Source organism: Pseudonaja textilis, chromosome 5 (assembly GCF_049901715.1).
Source record: "Pseudonaja textilis isolate UNSWEBS1 chromosome 5, rPseTex1.2, whole genome shotgun sequence".
In the NCBI taxonomy this organism is placed as follows: Eukaryota; Metazoa; Chordata; class Lepidosauria; order Squamata; family Elapidae; genus Pseudonaja; species Pseudonaja textilis.
In genome coordinates, this window is record NC_141994.1 from 17,797,985 (window position 1) to 17,822,420 (window position 24,436).

The window sequence follows — 24,436 nt, forward strand, 5'->3', positions numbered from 1 at the left end:
GGGCCGCGAAGAAGGGAGGGGCGTGGCCGAGCCCGGGCTGGACCCCTGACGTCACCCACTCCCGGACCGCGAAGCTGCAGCCGAAGCGGGGAAGCCTCGGGAAAGCCAGATGGGCGTCCGTCGTCTTTCCTGCAGCCGGTGGGCGTGATCCACCGCCGTGCCCAGGCCTCCGGCTCCCTAGCACCCAACCTTTGGGCGTCCCGCTGCTGTCGAGAAAAGGTGAGGAAGAGAATCGGGACTGGCGTTGGAATTGCGGTCGCAACCCTCTTGAACCTTAATTGCAATTCCTAAATTATTATTATGGACCCTTTTAATGTCTTCCAGGGACCAAGCAGAAATGCCCCGAACCGGTTGCATTGTAGATTTGATTCCGGTCCAAAAGCCCCCCAAAACAAAGGTTCCGATATCCTCCAAAGGTTTAGGGCAGGGATTTCTAAACTTGGCAACTTTTTTATTTTTTTATTTTTTTTATTTTTCTTATATGTATTCATAACTATGTTTTTACTTATACCTATTATCTTGTAAGCAATTGACATAAATAAATAAATAAATAAACAAACAAACAAACAAACTTTGAGGCTTGTGGACTTCAACTCCCAGAATTCCCCAGCCAGCATGGCTGGCTGGGGAATTATGGGAGTTGAAGTCCACAAGTCTTAAAGTTGCTAACTTTGGAGATCCCTGGTTTAGCGGAAGATGAGACACCGTGGCGGACAAAATCATGCTTTGTAGGTATTGCATTTAAAAATGGAGGCATCTGATTAGTAAACACCTTGCTTTTTATCACCTGGATGAAATTGCATCACACACAAAACCATGATTGTACAAGTACACTTGCATCATGATATGGCATAGATGTCCATGGGGACGGCTCTGTAAATCCGTATCATATAAATATAAATCTCTCTAATATAAAAGCAAAATACCACTCATCCATCATCACAAAATCTCCAGAAACGTAAAGCCTAAAAACTTGAAATTTGGCACTTACGTTCCTCTTGGCTTCTAGGTGCTCATTAAGAAAGGATTTTTTGAAATGACCATCAGAGCATTAGTATTTCCTATATTATTATTATTAACACGCTCTGATGCTAAAGAGTTCTACTCCCCCCCCACCTGCAAAACACAAGTAGAGAAGACAAATTTTAATTTCACAGCAGCAAGCAGCTTTATTACAGAACAATTGAGTTAAGCCACACCCAGACTCCTTGCTGTCTCTTCCTTACTCACACAGCAAATACTGTTTCACTTTCCAAACAGCCCACAATTCTCTCACACACTGACAGGATGCTAGCCAGATTAATACTGATGGATACTGGTAGGCAGAGGCAGGATTTTTTTCTCCTTATTTTCCTCCCAAAAAACTAAGCCCGATCACATAGTTTCGTAGCAAAACATGGGTATAGAGCTAGTAATCAATAAGTCATCACTCCCATGGGCCATCTTTGGCTCGGGCATCTTCTACAGATGCCCAGCTGGAAGCTGGCTCTCTCGGGGTTGCAGGCTAGCGATTCATGTACCTTCAAAATCTGGGTTTGCACAACAGATCCTCTTATTAGCTGGAGGACTTCGTGATCAGGGGAACTGACATACAAATACCATACAGGCCCAAATCAGAGAATTTCAGTTGGTGAGGCCCAGGAAGAGAGCCTTCTCTGCTCTGGCTCCCAACCCTCTGGAACATTTTTCCCCCAGAGGTGAGGTGGGCTCCGAACCTTCCCTTTCAGAAGGGTATGGAGACCTGGCTGTATCAATTGGTCTGTGGATTGAAAAGTGATGCAACGCTGGGGGTGGTTAGTACCGTGTTTCTCACAAAATAAGGCTGGGCCTTAATTTTTTTTGACCCCTGAAAAAACGGCTAGGCCGTCTTTTCGGGGGTGACTTAATTCCCCCCCCCCTTGCAACCTTAGGCGGGTGGGCAGCGACAGCTTGGATGTTGACTTCAGCGTTGGTGGGGCACTTCGTATCGGGGACCTTTCACCACCGTTGCTTTCCCTTCTCCCTGTGCTACTGCGGTATTTAGAGCAACGCCGCGGCATTTGGAGCAGCCACACATGGCTAGCCAGGTCTCCTCCCTGCAACCGAAGGCCGGTGGAGACACTCGGCTTCAGGCGCTCCTGTCACCGCCTTCCTTTCACCTTCAAAGGCAAAGCCAATTCTTTTAAAAATGACACCCTAGTACCGGTACGACAAAGCCTCCCCTGCCCGAGAGGGCAGCCCAACCCCACATGGGGAGGCGAATCTCCCGGGGCCGCAGCGCAGGATCGGCCCACTCCATGAGAAGTGCCCAGCCGCCGTCCCTGCCTGGTGCCGGGCAGAGCATGAAGAGCTTCGCCTGGGGTGCCCAGCGCAGCTGACAGGTGGGCCCTCCTGCCCGGCGGTGGAGCTCTCACCAAGGCAGTGTGCGCCTCCCCGCTGGGCCCTCTGCTCTTCCCGCCAGGGCCGCACCAGAGTCAGGCGGGCTGGGCAGAGCTGGGAAAACGAGCTGCGGGTGCGCGCCCACCTGCCAAGCGAAAGAGCTGGGCCGACCCGAGCTTGGCTTCCTTCCCAAGTCCCTTGAGCCCGAACCCGAAGGGGCCACCGGGAGAGGCCACCCAAGGCAGTGATAGTGCCCACCTGTCAGCAGACAGGGAGGTGAGGCGACGGCAGCGCTGCTTCCCTGACCGGCAGGTCCGGCGGAGAGAGCTCGAAGCCGCCCGTCCTTTCCACCCCTCGTCCAGCCCGTCCCCATCCCCACGCATCTCCAAATGCTCCGGCAGCTCCAAATGCTCCAGCGGCATGGGCATCGGGCAGAGGCGCTCACTCGGTGGGGCTTAGCTCGGAGGAGGACACGGCTCAGGCCGTCACGTCGCCTCACTGACCGTGGACGGGTGGGCACTATCACTGCCTTGGGTGGCCTCTCCCGGTGGCCCCGTTTATATGTCTAAGTGACTGAAATGTTGAGAGATTGGAATAGTACTACATTGCAGATGTCAAGGAAAACGGATTATTAAAAGCCAGTAAGAGATCTGTTAGTATGATGCCTCTCCCGCTGTCAAGAATTAACACTGGCGCCCACTAATGCTTATGCCCTCCACCATTAAGCAGAGCCTTTGAATTCTTAAAACACTCATATTTTTCTGGCCAAGGTGTTGAAAGAAAAATCCTTCTGGGTTCAGTTCCAAGTGGGGAAAAAGACCCTGGAAACACGGAGGCTGTTTGGAAGGTTTAATGGTGGACAGGACCATGTGGCCTGGAGCTCCAGAGTGAAAAGGAAGGATGATCACATACTTCAAGGTGAAGGAAGAGATTAAGAAAAGGGGCTGATGTGCTAAGAGTGCCTGGGTTGAATAACCTTTGTTGGGATTTGAATTTGAACTTGTATTCTGATTGGTTGTCAGCCTCCCATGGGGCCATGCAGGGACAACTCTGTAGGCTGTCCTGAGTTCCAGGCTTGGTTGAGCCTTGCTGGATGATGCACTGAAAGGGCTTTTGAGCAATTGCTATAGCTTTACCTGGAGATCATTGTTATGTAAAGTATTCTGGCCCAGGTCTTCATGGCCCACCCATTAACAAAGGTGGGGGCGAGCTTCTGCTTCTGAGGTGGTGAGTTTCTGCTTCTGAGTTTCTACTCTTTTTAGAGGAAATATTCTGCCTTTTTAATATTTCCCAGGATATTTCATTTTTCTAGGAGACGGGCGGGTGCTAACTTCCTACAAAGGTAAGTGCTCAGATATACATAGGCCCCAAACCTTGTCAAATTATCGTGGTATTTAAATCAAAGTATCTCCCCCACCTCATTTTTCCTTTTATTAGTGAGTTTGGTGTTCTCTTTTCCTAATGTTTCTTCTTTTTTAAAAACACATTTAGCTGTTTTGGGAATGTTTGCTTATAATTTGTAAATACAAGTGAAAAGGCGTTTTAAAACACACATTAGCTTTGCTCTCTTCCCTCAGAATTGATATCCCCCAGGAGTATTTGACTCTTAACTCCCTAACTCAACTCCCTAACTTGGCAAGCCAGCCTTGCCAAGGAACTGAAGTTGAATTTCTCTGAAGAAAGGCACCAGCTTGGAGAAATCGAGAACGCAAGACATTTTCAGCCAACTTTGCCTCAGTCAATTAAAAATGCCTGAACTGGCTGGGTCTCTCTTATGCTCCTGTCCCTGAAGGGGGATTGTCCATTTAGCAAGCCATTAAGAGACTTCCAGAACATTAAGGCTAATTCAGTCCGTCCCCAGCCACTCATACTGATCATCGGGTGGTGCAACTCCCAACAATGGAGGATTTCAGCATAGTCCCACTTAAGTCTGGTGGATGTTTTTCCTACATGTGGGAAAGTAACTCTTAGTCTGAGGTTCCTGGGGTCTTGCTCATTACATATGAAGTAAATAATTATGTACCCTTAAAACCTTCTAGAAAGCTGTTAAGAGTCTTCCTGAAATGAAGCTTTGGCATGGCAGTTCCTACCACACAGAAGAGACATTGCTGGAGTAATGGAATGTAAAAGGCCTGAGATGTTGTTCCATTATAGCAGGGGTCTCCAACCTTTGCAACTTTAAGACTTGTGGACTTCAACTTCAAAGCTGGCTGAGGAACTCTGGGAGTTGTCTTGTCTAATTGAAATCTCTATAATGCAGGGGTTTCCAACCTTAACAACTTTAAGACTTGAAGTCCACAAGTCTTAATGTTGTTAAGGTTGGAAACCCCTGCATTATAGAGATTTCAGTTAGACAAGACAGACATGACATTAGTCAATCCTTAAAAATGGCTTTCCAAAAATGTAAAGCCGGAACAAGTAATTGTTTAAAGCATGTACATTTCAAAGGCATGTTGACAACTGGCCCCAAGTTGTCAACTTAGTCAATTAGGAATGACATTATTTCCATGTTCAGCATTTGCAATTATATTTCAAGCTTTGGGATGAAAAGACTCCAAATATCTTTGATTATCTTTAGAGATGCAGAGATGGACAAGCACAGCCACTTGTCCGTGTGGGCAGGAAGTATGAGTCAAATCATTTGACTCACACTTCCTGGCTGCATGGACAAGTGGGGGTTCTGTGAAATTAAAGTGAGACAGTAACTACCAATATATATCCATTTTCTTCACCCCTTTAGAGGAAAACAGGACACAAAAATTACCTAAATTGTGCCACCAATAATCATATTCACAACTGGTCAAATCCCACATGTGCAACTCTAGATGAGACATTCCATTTTTAATGCAAGATTTCTGATCAACCGTTGTGGGGAGTATATCCCAAAAGAACAGTGCCAGAAACCTCACAGCACCAGAACTTCAGAAATACAGTGCCAAGAAACTCAAGCCAGCTCTTTAAGAATACCAAGAATCACCATCTGAAAGAAAAAAACTCAGAGCAGTCCTGCTAACAGTTGACAATAGAAACGCTTAAGTAGAGCTTCTCCTTAAGATAAGGAGAATCAGGCTAAAAATAACTCACCAAGACAAAACCAGAACTCCTTTTTTCCTGCCCCAAGACAAGATAGGAAAGACAAAGGTCCTGGGACAGGATTAACCCATTAAGGCAGGAACACAGAATCCAGGGCAATCACTTTAACTAGAGGCACACAAATAATCCCATCAAGCTGCAGGAGCTTCAAAGGGGAATTAAGCATAAAAGACTCAGAGAGACAGCCCCAATCTGCTTGCAAGCCAGGAGCGATGGAGCTGTGTCACTACTTTTCTTGCCTTCCTGAATTAAAGGATCTCTTTTCTGAAAGCTGGCTTCCATGTCTATTTCTTGTCAGCATCGGTGACTGTTTCCCAGCTGGGAAACGAACACAGGAAATTTCTTTCAACACTGTCTCCTAAACGAGCAGTCGCCAGCCAATGGGCCGCGGCCCACTGGTGGTCCATGAGAAAATTTTGGTGGACTGCAGAGAAATGTAAAAAAAAAAGCAACTAATCCAGACTGCGCAGGAACACAAGGCTGCGCCACCCACATGGCCCACGGGAATCCTCGCCGCCCACTCCTCACCTGGCAAACTTGCCTGCTAAATTGCTATTTTTCCGACCATCAGCTGTTCTATTGTGTCGGGAGATTTAGATTAGCTAGAAAGCAGGAAATCATTGGATTTCTTGCTTTCTAGCTAATCTTTAGTACTTCGGCTCTGCCAAACCTTCCTTAGGACTGAAGCAGTGCAGACTCAGCTAGCCGATGGCAGAGACATAGATCTCTAAGTGAATCTGTGATTCTGTGAGCAACTCAATCTGCCTGCCTGCTTTGCCTGATTTGGGGTAAAAGTTGCTCTTTTTTATAAAAAAAATCAATATTTACATATATGGTGTGTTAGTTAATTTTCTGAATTTGCTTAGTAGCAAATTTTATGAGTTTACTTGCAAGCAAATTTTATGTAACAGACTGAGCTAGCCAATGGCAGAGAGATAGATCTCTGAATTAATCTGTGATTCTGTGAGCAACTCAATCTGCCTGCCTGCTTTGCCTGCTTTGGGGTAAAAGTTGCTCTTTTTTATAAAAAAGTCAATATATAAATATTTATAATATTTACATACAAGCCATGCCCAGCCAGTCACATGACCATCAAGCCACACCCACAAATTAGGCCATGCCCACAGAACCAGTTGTTAAGAAATTTGAATCCCACCACCCTACTTCTGTGTGTTTGTGTGTGGGAGGGAGGGAGGGAGGGAGAGAGGTTAGATCAGATCTCTCTCTCTCTCACCAAAGTCAGCAAGCCACCGTCAGTCAAAATTCGAATTGGTAGTCCCCAGGATTTAAAATTATGAGTGGTGGTCCGTGAGATCCAAAAGTTTGGCGACCCCTGCCCTAATCCAATGTTTCTTAATCTAAACTACTTTAAGATGGGTGGACTTCAACTCCCAGAATTCTATGCTGGCTGAGAAATTCTGGAAATTGACGTCTATCCTAAAATGGCTAAAAAATACTGTCCTTGACCATTCTCCTCTGGCCAACCCTCTAGATCTGACCACATTCTACAGATTATGGCCAAAATGTGGATGTCCCAATAGGATTGGTGATCTCAGGGAAATGGAGAATTTCAGAGGTGTCTACAATATTTATAATGCCAGAGAGGCACTTCTTTAGTCTTTTAGAAAGAATATTGATGTTTTCATTGCAGAATGTTTTAAATAAAGTTTAAATTTAAATTTTTAATCTAAACTTTTTAATTTAAACTTTAATTCATTTAAATAAAATGAAACATAAATAAAGTTTAGCGTTGGTTTGTCTTCGAATTACCGTACATTTATTGTACTTACAGCTACTGGTACTAGACCAGAATTTAAGTCGACACTAGAGGGCAGTAAATAACTACAGTTTTTTTTTTAACCTCTGCTGTCCTCTAATGTTGTCATCTGATTTTTGAAGTCCACATCTGGTAGTCCTACAGTTATCCTGACTCCTATCCCTAGATACTTGCGACAGAATTAACTGAAATAAATATCCTGAACCAGCTCTCCAAAGTGTCCAGAAATTAATGGGAGCTCTGATATTAAAGACCTGTAGCTTTCTCAATAGGTTGGGTTTGTATTAAAAAATTACGCATGATTTACCATATTTTTTGGAGTATAAGACGCTCCAGACTATAAGACACACACTAGTTTTTGGGGAGGAAAATAAGAAAAAAGAATTTCTGCCTCTGCCTACCAACATCAATATTCATCTGGCTAGCATCCTTAGCAAACAGCCTGGTCAGCTTCAGCACATTATCGCAGCCTGATTCAACACGAGCAGCTGATTGGGCAGGTGGATCAGCCTCCCGGAAAACCCCAATCAGCTGTTCTCAGAGGTGAACATTAACAACAGGTTTGCTGGTTGTGAGCGCACACTGGTGTGAGTGGACGTTAACAAGAATTCCAGGACCTCCAACTAATTGAAAAGAGGCATTCGTGTAGAAGGTGTGAACATCTCAAAGATAGTGGGCATCACTTCCAATACAATGCCATGCCCACCAATTTTTGGATTTTGAAGGCAATTTTGAATACCGCTACTCTTGACATTCTGGAACTCATTGGCTGTTGGGGAGAAGCACATATCCAGCCAAAGTTAAACAATATGACTTAGTATTTGTTTGACTATGAAAAGTAACCACAAAATATCTTCCTCTGGCACCAGTGGGATTTAGAAATGCTTTCCTTTTAAATAATAGGAACTGTCTTTAGACTCTATTCAATTTCTATTCTACATTAGATTTAGTCCTGCATAGAAGAATTCTGCACATTAGAGGATAACACTGAAAAATATATAAGGTGCTGAATATTTCACAGATGTTACCATATCTTACATTTTTTTAGATATTTTCAGGAGGGAGTGGTATAAATGCAAGTTGAATTCCACAATGTCCTCAGGTGATTTGTCAGATATGGTCTTCTTGAGTGAGGTAAGAGCATGATCAAGACTCATAGCAACAATAGGCTCTGTTTAAATGTGATGCAGTTAAATATTATGGGCTGTGAAGGCATGTAGCGGAACCTGTTAGCACACCTTATCAACCAAATGAATAGCAGGTCAGTGGTGGAGTAATGGGCTGGGTGAGTTTACTTGGGTGTTGAAATACTTTCTGGCCAAGTTCTGGGTGAGAAGGCATTTAAGATGACATCCCACTCGGATTATCAATCGGGCAGTATTTTTTTCTTTGTGCCTTATATTTTTTTCCCTTTTTCTTTGGTGATTTTTATTTAAAACATTTTAAATAACATTCAAAGTTCATAACCAGATTTTGTCCAATAGAATAGAATAGAATAGAATAGAATAGAATAGAATAGAATAGAATAGAATTCTTTATTGGCCAAGTGTGATTGGACACACAATGAATTTGTATTCGGTGCATAAAACATACATAAAAGATAGATTCATCAAGAATCATAAGATACAACACTTAATGATAGTCATAGGATACTAAATAAGCAATCAAATAATATTAGGAAACTAAATAAAACAAAATAAGATGCAAAGATACAATGTTTAAATTTAATTTAATCAAATTTAAATGAAAAGATAAAAAGTGAAGAGATACCTCTTAAAAAAAAAAAATTACACAATGCAAGTACAATAATGTTAAAAACCAGGCCTAATATGGTTTCAGAGAGAGATCGTAGGTCCTTTGTTCCATTTTTTTTGTATACTATTTTTTTTTGTTCCAAAAGACCACCTTTAGAAATGACCATTGGAAGGGAAAGGTGGCCATTGAGAACATGTGTGGTTTTTAAATCAATTTTTATGAGTGCTTTATTTGTGGCTGCCCAGTTGAGAAGTTAAAACGGACATATGGCTATTCCCAATGTCTTCTGTGGAGGCGCAGTTCATGCAAGAAGAACAGCAGAGAGTGGGATGTGCATTCAAAGAGCGTTCAGTCCAGATTATGTGTGAAACCGATGCACAAGTCAAGGCCTTGAATAACAGGCAGTCCTTGACTTACGACTACAATTGAGCCCAACGTTTAATGTTGCTAAGTGAGAAATTTGTTGAGTTTTGTCGCATTTTGACTGATTGGTGGTGGTTATTAAATTAGTAACACAGTTGATGAATGTCGCTTCCCTATTGACTTTGCTGATCAGAAGGTCGTAAAAGGTGATCACATGACCGCAGGACACTGCAACCATTATAAATACTAGTCAGTTGCCAAGCATCTGAATTCTGATCACATGACTGTGGGGAGGCTGCAAAGGTGGTAACTCTGAAAAATGGTCCTAAGTCACTTTTTTCAGTGCCGTTGTAACTTTGCACGGTCACTGTTGTAAGTCAAAGACTGCCTGTACTTGGACAAAAGGATGAAAGTTAGGCCAGGTAGAGCCGGACGGAATCTGGACTAGATTTTCTTTTTTCAGGTTTCAGTGTAGATTTCTGAATAAGACACTGTTTTACTGGTTTAACCAGTGAGATATTGACAACCAAAAGGCCAAGCAAGGAGGTTTCACGCTTCACATTCCTGAAGCTGCTCACTTGACCACTTCATTTCAATGACTCATTACTTCCTCCAGTATCCTGTGTCTAATACTTGGCATTAGGAAGGGGAATTGCACTGTTTGCTGTCTCTGAATGACATACCGAAAAGCCCAGCTTAGCAACATAGACTGTAATCCTATCCCTGAGAAGGTCACAAATACCAGGTATTGTGGTTTGATCCAGAGGTCATATTCAACAGGTTCTGACCAGTTCTGGGGAACCGATAGCGGAAATTTTGAGTAGTTTGGAGAACTGGCAAATGCAACCTCTGACTGGCCCTGCCCCCATCTATTCTTTGCCTCCCGAGTCCCAGCTGGTTGGCTGGGTCTTCTTTGATTGCCCTGCACAGGAGAACGGAGCTGGAAAGCAGGTTAGTGGGGTGGGGAGGGAATGGGGATTTTGCAGTAACCTACCCCCAGGAGTGGGGAGGGAATGGAGATTACAGTATCCTTCCCCTGCCACGCCCACCAAGCCACGCCCACAGAACCGGTAGTAAAAATATTTGAGCCCCACCACTGGCTTTGATCCTTCAGAAATCTCATCTTGCTGAGTGTGAACTAGAAAACGAAGGCACGAGCAGGAAATTCTTGTTTGAGAATAAACAAGGGGTTCTGCAGATACAGTAAAAAATTATAATAAAGATGGTAGCTGGGATATGTGGTCAAGGCTTTGCCTGGTTTTTATGTCCTTGGAGTACATTCAGATGAGACAAAGCCATTCTTTCCATTATAAATACTTTGGTGCGATTGTTTGGCTAGACCCAATGATAAGAGCTATTGCATTTTTTTTCTTACCTTTACTTGAGGAATTTTGCGACATGAAAGAGTCAGTATAACACACAGAGGAAAAAGAAATAAGCAAGGGAAAAAGAATTTGGTGCAAGATAGGAGTCCAATTTTCTCCATATACAAATGAACTTGACTGAAAAGATTAAAAAGCTTGAGTTTAGGTCATCTGGACCAGCGGTAGCCAACCTGTGGGCCATGGCCCACTGGTGGGCTGTGAGAAAATTTTGGTGGGCCGCAGAGAAATCTCAACCCCAGAGCACCCGCACAAAGCAATTAATCCAGGCTGTGCAGAAACACAAGGCTGCACCGCCCACATGGCCCACGGGAACCCTCCCCACCAACTCACTCCTTACCTGACAAACTTGCCTGCTAAATTACTATTTTTCCTTTTTCCGACCATCATCTGTTCTGATTTGCCAGGAGATTTAGATTAGCTAGGAAGCAGGAAATGGTTGGATTTCTTGCTTTCTAGCTAGTCTTTAGATCTTCGGCTCTGCCAAGCCTTCCTTAGAACTGAAGCAGTGCAGACTCAGCTAGCCGATGGCAGAAACACAGATCTCTAAGTGAATCTTTGATTCTGTGAGCAACTCAATCTCAACTCTATTATGGAACAGCTTGCCCTCGGAAGTTGTGGAAGCGCCGTCACTTGAGACTTTCAAGAAGAGATTGGACTGCCATTTGTCAGAAATGGTGTAGGGTCTCCCGCTTGGGTGGGGGGGTGGACTAGATGACCTACAAGGTCCCTTCCAACTCTGATTATCTGTTTTCAATCTGCCTGCCTGCTTTGCCTGATTTTGGGTAAAAGTTGCTCTTTTTTATAAAAAAAAAATCAATATTTACATATGTGGTGTGTCGTGAGTTAATTTTGTGAGTTTGCTTGGTAGGAAATTTTATGAGTTTGCTTGCAAGCAAATTTTATGTGACAGACTGAGCTAGCCAATGGCAGAGAGATAGATCTCTGAATGAATCTGTGATTCTGTGAGCAACTTAATCTGCCTGCCTGCTTTGCCTGACTTTGGGTAAAAGTTGCTCTTTTTTTATAAAAAAATTCAATATTTATGTAAATATTTATAATATTTACATACAAGCCATGCTGAGCAGTCACATGACCACCAAGCCACACCCACAAATTGGGCCACACCCATAGAACCAGTTAGTGGTCCCTGGCATCTAAAATTATGAGTTTGGTGGTCCCTGAGATCCAAAAGGTTGGCGACCCTGACCTGGACATTATGAAAGAAAGGCTGAACATCCCTAGGAAAGGACAAGGTGCATAGCAGGAAATAGATGATAAGAATCCCTCTGTATAAATGATGGCCTTGTATTTCTTCTGTGTCTGGGCTGCTTTCAAGGTGCTTGTCCATTGGGTTAGGTCCATCAATTTGGACTCCTACATATATCAGACAATAATACAATTGAGCGAGTCCAGAAGTATTTCACAAGAAGAGTACTACACTCTGCTTACAGCAGAATACCCTATATCATCAGGCTTGAAATTTTGGGCTTGGACAGCTTTGAACTACGCTGCCTACGGTTAGACTTAAGCATAGTACACAAAATTATCTGCTACAATGTCCTACCAGTCAATGACTACTTCAGCTTCAACCGCTACAATACCAGAGCATACAACAGATACAAACTCAATGTCAACAACTCCAAACTTGATTGCAGAAAGTACGACTTCAGCAACAGAGTGGTCAATGCCTGGAATGCACTACCTGACTCTTGTTACATCCTCTAACCCCCACTCTCCTTTAACCTCAAACTATCCACTATTGACCTCACCCCATTCCTAAGAGGTCTGTAAGGGGCGTGCATAAGTGCACCATCGTGCCTACCGTCCCTGTCCTATTGTCCCCATTTATTCCTACCAAATTCCTGTATTCTTACTCATGTTTATACTTATACCTATTATCTTGTAAGCATTTGACAAATCAAATCAATCAATAAATAAAATGTGGTTCCATCTGGTTTGGTTCTTTCAAGGAACTCTCCAGCTTGAGTAAAGCCATCACTTGGCTGACCTGGGATGGGGAGTGGAGTGAATTAAGTAGGGCTAGATCTTGGATGAGAAACCTACAAGAAATCTCAGAGTGAACATCTTGGCCAGGAAATCTGAAGAGAAATGAAGATGGCAGTGTCAAATGGGTTCTGTATTATGGAAAGAAATGTCTACTAAAAAAGAAAGGACTTGTCTCAGATTTGGATTTTTTTTTTTTGAGAGTGCTACTCATGGGATCTACAATTAACGTTTCCTTAAATAAGTAGGCCTGAAATGCACTGAACCTTTTTTTAGCTTTCAACTGAACTTGATTGCAAAGTTGGGGAAGAAGACTGCAACATTTTCATGTGGTTTCCAACACATAACCCTGAAATCATCGGAGAGATCCAGCTTGACTCAAGGGAAGCTTCTGTACTTCCAGCAAGGCTGATAAATTACCTGAAATTTGGACAATCCGTTCTTGGAGGAAGAAAATAAAGCGCTAAAGTAAGCTATATGGATGTACTGGGATTTTCTTCAAAGTACATAAGCCTAAATTTCTTCTTTTTAAGATTGTTGGACTATACCAGGGATCTGCAACTTGGCAACTGTAAGACTTGTGGCCTTCAACTCAGCAAGCTGGCCGCGGAATTCTGGGAGTTGAAGTCCACAAGTCTTACAGTTGCCAAGATTGGAGACCCCTGTATTACAGTCACTTTCTCAGTAGAAATAACTCCAGTGGACTCAGTAATACATGACTACTTTTGAGCATAATACACAGGATTACACTGCAAATGATATATAAATAATAATGTGTCTGCAATGATCTTCTCAATTAACAAGGTAAGGAACGTGAAAATAACACTGTCTGGTTTCTGCCCAGATTTCATAAAGCAAAAACTTCCTTATAGATCAGCTTCATGCTTTGAATATTTGAAAGAACCCCTTGCACAACAGATATCCCACCTTACTGGGTCCATGGCCTGATTCTCTGGTTTACCCTGTTTCTCAGCCTAGTTTTATGTTTGCCAGGCATCAAGGACCTCCCCCCTTTTTTTAAGGAGAAAATCTATCCTTCTGTTCACTGCCTTTCAGTTGTCAAATCAGGTGGAATTCAGGGCAGCTTCTAGGACACCAGGAGAAAATCAAATCTTTAGATTCCAGCCATGCGACTTTATGGTGTGAATCTGGGTTTGCTTCTGTTTTTCTCTGGCATCTTGAGATCAGGATGGACCATTCCATTAGAAAATCTGGAGAAAATCCGTAAGTATGACCTTCTTCAGTCAAACCGAGATCGGGATTGCATGAACTAATATAGACTTGCCCAACTGGAGCTCTTCAGATGTTTCAGTTCAGAAATTCCATGAGGTGTAGCCAGAAAGACTGTAGAGATTGCAGGTCAAGGTTATCTAAAGGCACCCCAAGGAGAAGGTCCCATAATTACATCAAGTTGGCCAAGGCCAATTTGCCAAAATGCAGATATTATTCATGATAGTCCAAGAGTGTGAAGAGAGCCAAATAACTTTATTACATCATGCCAATTCATTGCTTACTCGAACAATCTAGGGACAAATTAAAAGGGAAAAATATTTTTCTGTTCAGACAGACTCAATTCTAGAACATTATTTTCATACATTTTATTTTAGGATTTTCTCTTTCACTGCTACAAAGTGGGATTGCTAATCCTTCTCTGCAATGTCTCCTACAGTTTAGGAGGTGATAAGGAGAAATTTAGATGTTTCATCAGCTTTTCCTTGTTGGTTGGTTGGTTGGTTGGTTGGTTGGTTGGTTGATTTCTTTTGAAGAAACATTGAAGTGCTGAAGTTTTCTTCCCTTAGTATTTTGATTTTTTTTTAAAAAAAATAATTCAATCTTCTGGGTAGAGTTAAATGATGCTTTGTGGAAGAGAAGAAGCAGTTTTCATAACATTGCAGCCTTTTTATGTTAATACTTTTTGAAAACTTCATTTCTGAATAAACTGCACCAGGCTGTCATATTTCATGAAAAATGATCCATCCTGTGGCTTACAGACTGAAGAAATACACTAATATTCCTACTGATTTCATATTTTTTAGCCCTGGATTTCTCCACTAACAACAGCATGCTTCTCACCACCTTCATGGGCAGCAATTTTATTATTAACGTTCCAAAATGTGTGTCTTCCTCCAAGTTTAAGTCAACCAAAGTCAGAGTAGCAGTGGCTCAACTTCCAGATGCATCCACTTTACCAGGTAATTACCTTGAAATAAGCGAAGTCTTTATTATGTTTAACAACTTAAATACAACATTGGGAACAGATAAGAATAACATTCAGGCTGAGAAATTGCATTCCTACAATCAAACTCTTCTCATCTACTAAAGTTTCACAGATATTTCTCAAAGGAGGATTTTCCGTGCTTTCAAATTCTGATTTCCAAATCAGTTGTGCAAACAACTTAAAAACACAATAGCTTTTAGAGAAGCCATCTGTCTTTTGTTTACAAGCCTCTCAACTTCAATATTCATGCTTTCTAGTTACTGGAGACGCTTAGTTCATTTTTAATAATAAATGCCTTTGTTTTTAAGGCAAGGTCCTTGTAATGGAAACATATTGTTCCTCTACCCCAACTAAGTTCACACATCTTAAAGTTGTCAAAGTTGAGAAACACTGCTCTACTCTTTGGATAAAGATGCTATGGGAATAGCAGTAGTAACTACATCAAGGAGGAAGAAGGAGCAATGAGAGTTCTAGTAGGTGTAGAATGAGAAATTTCATTGTAGGCAATGGGTGTAGAATATCCAGAACTGGAAAATGAGAGAATTCATTGTGGGAACTGGGAAGGGAAGCTCTCATTAAAGTGTAGTGGTTAGAGTGCAGTATTGCAGGCTGCTTCTGCTGACTGCCAGCTGACTGCAATTTGGCAGTTTTAATCTGATCAGGCTCAAGATTTACTCAGCCTTCCATCCTTCCGAGGTGGATAAAATGGGGACCCAGATTGTTGGGGGCAAAATGCTGACCTCGTAAACCACTTAGAGAGGGCTGTAAAGCACTGTGAAGTGCTATATAAGTATAAGTGCTATTGCTAAGTGCTAAAGAGAAGTCCAAGAGGAGATTATTTCAGAATTACATTTTGTAGCTCTCTTGAAAATAATCAAGCATAGGCATGGAGAGCAATCAGAGGTGGTATTCAGCAGGTTCTGACCAGTTCTGGAGAACTGGTGGCGGACATTTTGAGTAGTTCGAAGTACCACCTCTAACTGGCCCCGCCCCCATCTATTCTCTGCCTCCCAAGTCCCAGCTGATCATCTGGGTCTTCTTTTGTTGCCCTGCACGGGAGAATAGAGCTGGAAAGCAGGTTAGTGGGGTGGGGAGAGAATGGGGATCTTACAGTATCCTTCCCCTGGAGTGGGGAGGGAATGGAGATTTTACAGTATCCTTCCCCTGCCACGCCCACCAAGCTACACCCACAGAACCAGTAGTAAAAGAATTTGAATCCCACCACTGAGAGCAATCTAGAGCAATCTACATGGGTAGCCAGTGAATGTACCAGCCCTTTGAGCTAGACCAGTTCAGGATTTAGAAGGTTTCCAGGAGTCCCAGTTTATTGCTGTAGTGTAGGGTATAATAACAGAATCTTGAAAGCCAGCCAGTGTTTCTCTCTGCTGTCCTTTTGACTTGTTTGACTTCCTTCCCATGGATTGGATACCTCTTGTTGGGTTTATGTGAGCTTTAGATGGGGAAAATCTCAAAGCTGATATCCAGGCTTGGAAAACTGTCTGCAAAAGAAAGTTGTGCTTTCTTGATGCAATCAATGGCATGGATGGGTGTAAAGAATAGCCAAGACTAAGCTTGAATTCAACGAGATTTTCACCTCATTCTGAAAAACAAGAGAGAAAATAACAGTTCTGAGTAGGGTCTGTGACTCAAGCTGGAAATATTTCCTTTTTGGTCTTGCGTGAGGAAAAACTTGCTAATCAACAATTTCAAAGAATTGCAGAAACTGCTGTAGTGTCTGCCACATTTGTTCTGAAATGGTTAACGGGCCCTTGTTGCAGCAATTCAGCTGTTCTGTATGAAGTGGAGGGTTAGTATCCACTCCCACTTTGGACAAGGGCATTCAAGAAAGCAAGAATATGACATTTGACATGTTTAACAGATTAACAGAGTTGGAAGGGACCTTGTAGGTCATCTAGTCCACCCCCCTTGCCCAGGCAGGAGACCCTACAGCATTTCTGACAAATGGCAGTCCAATCTCTTCTTGAAAGTCTCAAGTGATGGTGCTCCCACAACTTCCGAAGGCAACTTCTGTTCCATTGGTTGATTGTTCTCACTGTCAGAAAGTTTCTCCTTATTTCCAGGTTGAATCTCAGAATTCCTGAACTAACATGACTGGAGGATTGTGGGACAGGATTGTGCAGTCAACTCAACATCACTCACATCGAGGCATGCATCCCCTCCCCTGGCCTCTTATGACTGGGGGGATGCTGCAACAGTCATAAGTGTGAAAAACAATCATAAGTCACTTTTTTCAGTGCCACTGTAACTTTTAATGGTCACTCCACACAAGCAAAGTACCAGCAAAAGAGGAAAAAAAAACTCCAGAGAAGTTCCAGAGACAGGAAGTCTAATCCTGCCAAGAATGTAATAAGGGTTACCGGAGAGGCAGTTTCTATAAGCAACACCAGAATGTTTCCTTCCTGCCTTCCTTACAGGATTAGGCCAGTAATTTCTTCTAACAACCGGTTCTCCAAACTGCTTAGAATGTTAACAACCGGTTCTAGCGAATAGGTGCGAACTGGTAGAATCCTACCCCTGGATGATGATCTAGATCAGGGGTGTCCAACCTTGGCAACTTTAAGACTTGTAGACTTCAACTTCCAGAATTCCTCAGCCAGCTTTGCTGGCTGAGGAATTCTGGGAGTTGAAGTCCACAAGTCTTAAAGTTGCCAAGGTTGGACACCCTGATCTAGATCAATGTTTTTCAATCTTGTCAGCTTTAAGATATGTAAACTTCAAGTCCCACAATGACTGCACAATCCTGTCCCACAATCCTCCAGTCATGTTAGTTCAGGAATTCTGGGAATTGAAGTCCACAAGTGTTAAACCTGCCAAGTTTGAAGACCCTTGCCCTGGATTATTATGCTAGTTATGCTGCACATTAAGTAAATCAAGATCTAGGCACCTTTTGAGTTGAGCCAACACTTTTTGGCATAATGATATGGTTTTTTAGCAATTGTGTGGAAGGGGTTTCATTTTTCCTCTTCTTAACTGACTTTTTAAAAATATGTCAATGAGACTAATTGTCCTGGGCTGCTCATCCTGGGCTAATAAGGATAGTCCAACCCTGTTCAGCCTTTTGAGATCAGCCAAGGTTGATCTCAGGCAGGGATCAAGGGAAGCCTTAGCTTAATGAGATTTGTGGATCATCCATACACAATCTGTATGGGGAACTAGATCTCAGTGGAATAAAAAAAAATTTTTTTCTGGACTCTACATTCTACATTTGAAACCCAGCCGATGGAGCGATGTTGTTTTAAGTTGTTTGGAGATGTTTTGATTAATGCCAAGCAATATAGAAAGCTTTGAAGAAAAAGAATGGCAAGTGATCTTTGTAGATTCATATTGAATTTGTTGGTTAAGATCTCACCCACTGCTTGGGACTGAAGGACCACCAAGCTGTGTCCACCCAGTCACATGCCCACCAAACCACGCCCACCAACTAAGCCACGCCCACAGAACAGTTGTTAAAAAATTTGAATCCCATCCCTGTCATCATCGTAAAGCTTCCTAGTGTCTCCTTGGCTGATATTCTTTGATCAAGTGAGGTACTAATACCACTCTATAAAGCCTGTAGTAACCTACACCTAGAGTACTGCATCCAGTTTTGGTCAACACACTATAAAAAAGATGTTGAGACTCTAGAAAAAGAAGAGCAGAGAAGAGCAACCAGGATGATTAGGGGACTGGAGGCTAAAACACAACAAACGGTTGCAGGAATTAGGCGTGGCTAGTCTAGGGAAGAGAAGGACCAGGGAGACTGTAGTAGTATCTTCCAATATTTGAAGGGTTGCCACAGAGAAGAAGAGGTCAATCTATTTTCTAAAGCGCCTGTAGGCCAGACAAGAAATAATGGAAACTGAACAAGGGGAGATTTAACCTGGAAATAAGGAGAAACTTTCTGACTGTGAGAACAATCAACCATCAGCTTGCCCTCGGAAGTTGTGGGACCGTCATCACTTGAGACTTTCAAGAAGAGATTGGACTGCCATTTGTCAGAAATGGTGTAGGGACTCCTGCTTGGGCAGGGGGTTGGACTAGATGACCTGTAAGGTCCCTTCCAACTGTTCCCTATCATCCTGGTTGCTTTTTTCCGCATTCTTTCTAGAGTCTCAACATCTTTTTTACAGTATCGTGACCAAAACTGCATGCAGTATTGCTGATGTGGTCTTACTAAGACTTTATAGAGTGATATTATTAGGTATTGATCAAGTAGTAGTCCGGATATTTGTAGCCCATGTCTCCTTGGTCTAATTTTTTTTTTGTCATAGCTCATGTAGAATTATCAACCTGGCAAGCAGAGCCTAGAAAAGCTAAATTCTTCCCCGTTTCTGCCCATTTGAAAAGTTTGTGATTCTTTTTCTGGTGATCAAACAGGCCAGCTATTTTCATATTTCTGTCTTTCTCTTTTCTATTCTTTTTCAGGTGTAACAGATACCGAACAGATTGAGAACATCCGTAGGACTCCTCAGGCCCAGGTGTATTTTGCAGATGAATTCAAAAGCGTCTCCTGCAGAGTGACCAGGGAACTTCTGGTTCTTGACCTGGACGATAGCCAGTATGAGTTGATCAGTGTGGTAGGCTACCAGGTGGGGACAGAGTTCTGCCGTAAAACCAAAGGTCCCTTCTGCAACCAACCTCTTAAGCCATCTACTTTTTATAGGTAACTAGCTCGATACCCATGCTTCTCTACAAAACTATGTGGTTGGGCTTAATTTTGGGGAGGAAAATAGGGGGAGAAAATTGTGCCTCTGCCTACCAGCATCCATCTGTATTCATCTGGCTAGCATCCTGTCAGTGTGTGAGAGAGTTGAGGGCTGTTTGGAAACTGAAACAGTATTTGCTGTGTGAACAAGGAGACAGCAAGGAGCTTGGGTGTGGCTTAGTTCAACTGTTCTGTATTAAAGCTGCTTGGTGCTGTTAAACTAAAACTGAAACTCCTCTCCTCGGCTTGTGTTTTGCATTTGGAACAGATTTCTTTTCAGGTAGGGAGGGGTAGTAGAATTCCTTACCATCAGAGCATGTTAATAATAATAATATAAGAAACATAAATGCTGTGATGGTCATTTTGAAAAATCCTTTCTTAGTGAGCACCTAGAAACTAGTATGTGCCAAATTTCAAGTTTGTAGGCTTTACATTTCTGGAGATTTTGTGATGATGCATGAGTGGTGTTTCACTTTCATTGTGCACCTAGAGAGATATAAATATCTCCCTTTTTTCCAAGACTTCAGTTGTCCTCTGTAAGGAAGAACTCAATATATGACTGGTCATTTAACAAACATTCCAAATTATGATGGACCTTAAAAAAGAACTACTTACAGCCCATCCTCATAGTTATGACTGCTGTATGCACGCAGTCACATGATTGCATTTTGGGTGTTTAGCCTACCAGCTTCCATTTATGACCAGTTTCAGCCGTGATTTGCTACATTTTTTTTGCCTTTTTTCTGGCAGAAAATGGTACAAAACACCCAATGGATATGCTGGATTCGCTTAATGACTACACGACATGATCACAGTGACTTTCTTTACAATGGTTATAAAAATGGTTGCAAAATCAAGTCCTGTGGTGCCTCCACTTATGACTGCAATGACATATGACTTAAATTCTGGGCTCCGCTGTGGTCATGAGTCAAGGATTACCTGTATTTTCCATGGGCAAGTGGGATGGACTGGATACTGTGTGCCCCTCATGAAGGTGCTTTCATGCTAGCCATTTAAAGTTGAACTTCTGTAATTGCTTGTACAGTTGTCTTTGAAGTGGCTCCATCCCAATAATTCAAAATGGCCACTGCAGTTGTCAATCCCTATGCCACGCACGTTAACGCCTATTAAAAGGAGACAGGCCAGGGCTACCCCTTTTTAACACAAGGCCCCCCGTGTTAGTGTATTGCACGTGTCATGCATGCAAAAAAAGATGTGGAGCTTTAATAATCTTGACTTTTTTGATCCATCTCGATAGAATCTTCTGTTTCTTTATGCTTTATGGGGTGTCCTCATTGGATGGTTTCCAGCCATTGTTTCTTGAAGTTCTTCCTTTGCTTTTAAGGGTGTTTTCAAAAGAAGCATTTATTTTGTTCACTTTTTCCTTAGAAACAGCATTTTATAAAAGTCCAGGAGATACCAACAACCATTTATAATTCCTCCATCTTTTTGAAGCTCTTATCTTCCATCAACTTCCACATTCCTAATCATTTTCTCTTTCTCTTTTGCTTGTTCATTCATTTAAAGGGTGAACTACTTTTTTTTGGATGACAAGTCTGTCATAAGAGCACATACAGATTGGTCAACAGCCATACAGACCAGGAATGGTAAGTTTCAAGATACTTGACTAAAAACACAGGTACGTTAGTAGGGAATTATTTCTTGGCTGCTTTGTGAACATTTTATCATCTCTCTCTCTCTCTCTCTCTCTCTCTGTGTGTGTGTGTGTGTCTGTCTGTCTGTCTCTATATTTCTCTCTTTGTCTGTCTTTCATCTATCTATCATCTATCTATATCTTTATCTCTATGTCTGTCTGTCTGTCTGTAATCTATCTTTATGTCTGTCTGTCTGTCTCTCTATCATCTACCTATATATATATATATCTGTCTATCTATCTATCTATCTATCTATCTATCTATCTATCTATCTATCTATCTATCTATCTATCCTATGCCCATATCAACATTCTTGAGTTAGCAGGGGTTTTTTTCACAGCAGTGTATCTTAAGAAAGTAGCTAAAATCAATAGTTGATTAGTTATTTTATTAGTAGAGGAAGAAAAGAAAGTTCCCCATTAAAAATTTTTTTTTTGTTGACCCACAACTCCCTGGCTGGATCAATCCATTGCTTTAATCCAGAACCAGGCAAATCCCAGCAGCAGCATCTTTATTTGCAAATGAACCCCATAACGTACACCCACAGGTGAGGGCTTTCTTGCAAGGATGCTCCCTAAGTGGCAAGTTTGGTGGGCCAAATGGGAAAATTTAGAAGCATCCTGAAAAATCAGTGAAACTGGTGGCAATTATCCCCCCGGGAGCTACTTCCTAGGCGCACCTTCAGCTCTTGCTGTCATAAACGCCAATTCATCCCCCAAAGGTTGGCTATTTCTGTACATGACTTTAACCATAGTTTGGGGAACAGAATGATCCATCCACAATGCTAAGCCATAAGCCGTGGTTTACAAAGTTGTATGGTTGAATTCATAAATTGGAGCTGCATAAATATTCAGATGAAGCAGTGGAGAGTTCTCACATATATTATATATATTGTTGTAGAAATGTGTATCAAACTCATAAGCTGTTTTTTCGCTGGGGACCCATATCAAGTCAAAGTTTAACAGCTTTGCAAGACCAGGCAGTGCCGGTGTGAGTGTAAGGTGCTCAGATTTATTCTGAGGTAAGATGGGCACCCAATTAAATCAATCAATCAATCCAGTATTCAGAATATATAGTAACAGAATTGGAAAGGACCTTGGAAGTCTTCTAATCTAGCAATCCCCAATCTTTGCAGCTTGGTGGCCTGGCTTGGGGTGGGGAGAGGGGAACCAGGCCGTGTGAGTAGTGGGCTGGCACACAAGCGCATGCATACACAGTTCGACTGCAAGCCGAGCTGAGCTGCGTGTGTGCACCGGCCTGTCACTGATGCAAGTTGAGCTGTGCATGCGCCCAAATTTTTTAGCAAGGGGCTCTCCACCCTAATGACTGGCTGGGTGGGCGTGGCTGGGTGGTCATGCAATCGGGTGGGTGTAGCTAGGTGTTCATGTGATTGGGTGGGTATGGCCAACTCAATATCGCTTCTTTGCCCTAATTACAAATATATTGTAATGCACAAAATAATAAACAACTGTTCAGTGTGTGTGTGTGTGTGCGCGTGCACACACACACACACACACTGAACAGTTGTTTATTATTTCGTGCATTTAATACTTAAATAAAAGACTGGGTGAAACCAGGCTTAATAGCAGTGACTGTAAAAGGGATCTTGGAGTCTTAGTGGAGTTTCTGGTGAGTGACGTGATTCTTATTATTTGGGAATTAATCCACTCGGAGGCTAGTGGCTGTTATCTGATTTTCTCAATGGCTCTCCCTGACAAGTGCTGAGTGGATTGTTCATCTAGCTTGCAACACTTTTACGGGGTGTGAAATGTTCTTGGCTGAACGCCCAGAAGTTTGATTAAGCCTATTAAGAGCTTTCCCTTGCTGCTTGTCTTTCTGAGGTTATTGTGGGCTCTCTGAGCCACGGAGTCTTAGCTAGGGACTCTCCCAAGCCCTTGCAAGCCCCCAGCAGCCCACCCAATTGTGAATAGACCATTGCCCAGTGGTGGCCCAGGGGCGGGGACCCTTTTCTAATCCAACCCCCCTAGAAGTCCTCCAAGGTGTCTTCCAACTCTGCTCTCCTGTATTCTGTGTACTGGAAATACCGGTGCCGCCTGGTCTTATAATGCTGTTAAAGGTTGACTTAATGCAGATGGAAGGAGGTGAAGAAGATGATTGCAGTCCATGGGCAGGGAAAAGAGATCCAAGGATAGCTTAAAATGGAGACCTATGCCCACCACATTGTATCTTAACTAATTCTAAACATCAATTTTATAAGGGAGATCTTCTGCTGCCCAACTCTTGCCAGTAGGAAAAACAACCTTTGTTGGAGGAAATGTGGAACCTGTAGGAACTTGAAATCTGGATCTCTTTTCATGTATGAAAATAATTTGTTTGCTGATGTCAACTCATTTCTCGATCTCGCCTGGAGAGCTCAACTGAATTCTTGGCTTCCATAGAGGAAGTTATGAACATTTCCAGGCTAGGATGTTGATTTTTAGACCTGAATGTAATTTACAGACATAACAAGGATGCAAATCGGAGTTTCTTTTGATATTTCTTGTAATGTTTGCCTCTTAACTATGTATTTCTTTGTGTTCCAGTGACCAACTATGAATCAGCCAGTGTAATGTTTGAGCGGGCAGGCGGCATGATCGTAATTACTATTTTGGTTTCCGTGGGTGGAGCTGTCCTTATAATTGCTCTAATTGTGGCAGCTGTACTTTCCAATAAAAAGTAGACAGTTTCTTTCTTCTGGATTGAAAATGATTGTAGATATGGAGGAAGAGCAGAATTTGCTTGGAAATCAAAGGAGATTCTACAGCCCCAAACCCCCAGTCAAGGAACAAACAGCATGAAATAAAACAGAATATCTGCAATTTCGCCTACATGATTCTTCAGATTCTACGTGCATTAACTTCAAACATATATTTTGGATGCATTTTGAAACCTTTTTCTGCAATGATAACCCTGGATCCAGAAAATAAGCGCCCCCCAACGTGCCAACCGTCCCTGATCTAATATTCCCTTTTATTTGTATCAATTTCATGTATTCATAATCATGTTTATACTTATATTTGTTATCTAATACATACTTCACAAAATAAATAAATAAATAACATTATTTTAAGATACCTATTATCAGTATTGCCCTTGTTTTAAATGTACTAGGGTGGCAAAGCT

General features: G+C 42.3%; 1 protein-coding gene across 6 annotated transcripts; it reads left to right on the plus strand.

Annotated features, from left to right (window-relative positions):
* The first annotated feature begins 34 nt into the window (after positions 1-34).
* On the plus strand, positions 35-24,387 carry LOC113439873 (uncharacterized). Of its 6 annotated transcripts, XM_087934211.1 has the most exons (9): positions 83-219; positions 3,129-3,276; positions 8,277-8,362; positions 12,702-13,203; positions 13,792-13,959; positions 14,772-14,927; positions 19,379-19,616; positions 21,186-21,265; positions 23,857-24,387. In XM_087934211.1, the coding sequence occupies exons 5-9, from the start codon at positions 13,863-13,865 to the stop codon at positions 23,991-23,993; spliced, it is 708 nt and encodes a 235-aa protein (XP_087790337.1). In that variant the 5' UTR covers positions 83-219; positions 3,129-3,276; positions 8,277-8,362; positions 12,702-13,203; positions 13,792-13,862; the 3' UTR covers positions 23,994-24,387. The 6 variants fall into 6 exon arrangements, with proteins under 6 accessions (XP_087790338.1, XP_087790336.1, XP_087790337.1 ...); XM_087934212.1 differs by lacking the exon at positions 3,129-3,276 and having other exon boundaries at positions 35-219; positions 13,012-13,203; XM_087934210.1 differs by lacking the exon at positions 3,129-3,276 and having other exon boundaries at positions 58-219.
* Positions 24,388-24,436: the final 49 nt, after the last annotated feature.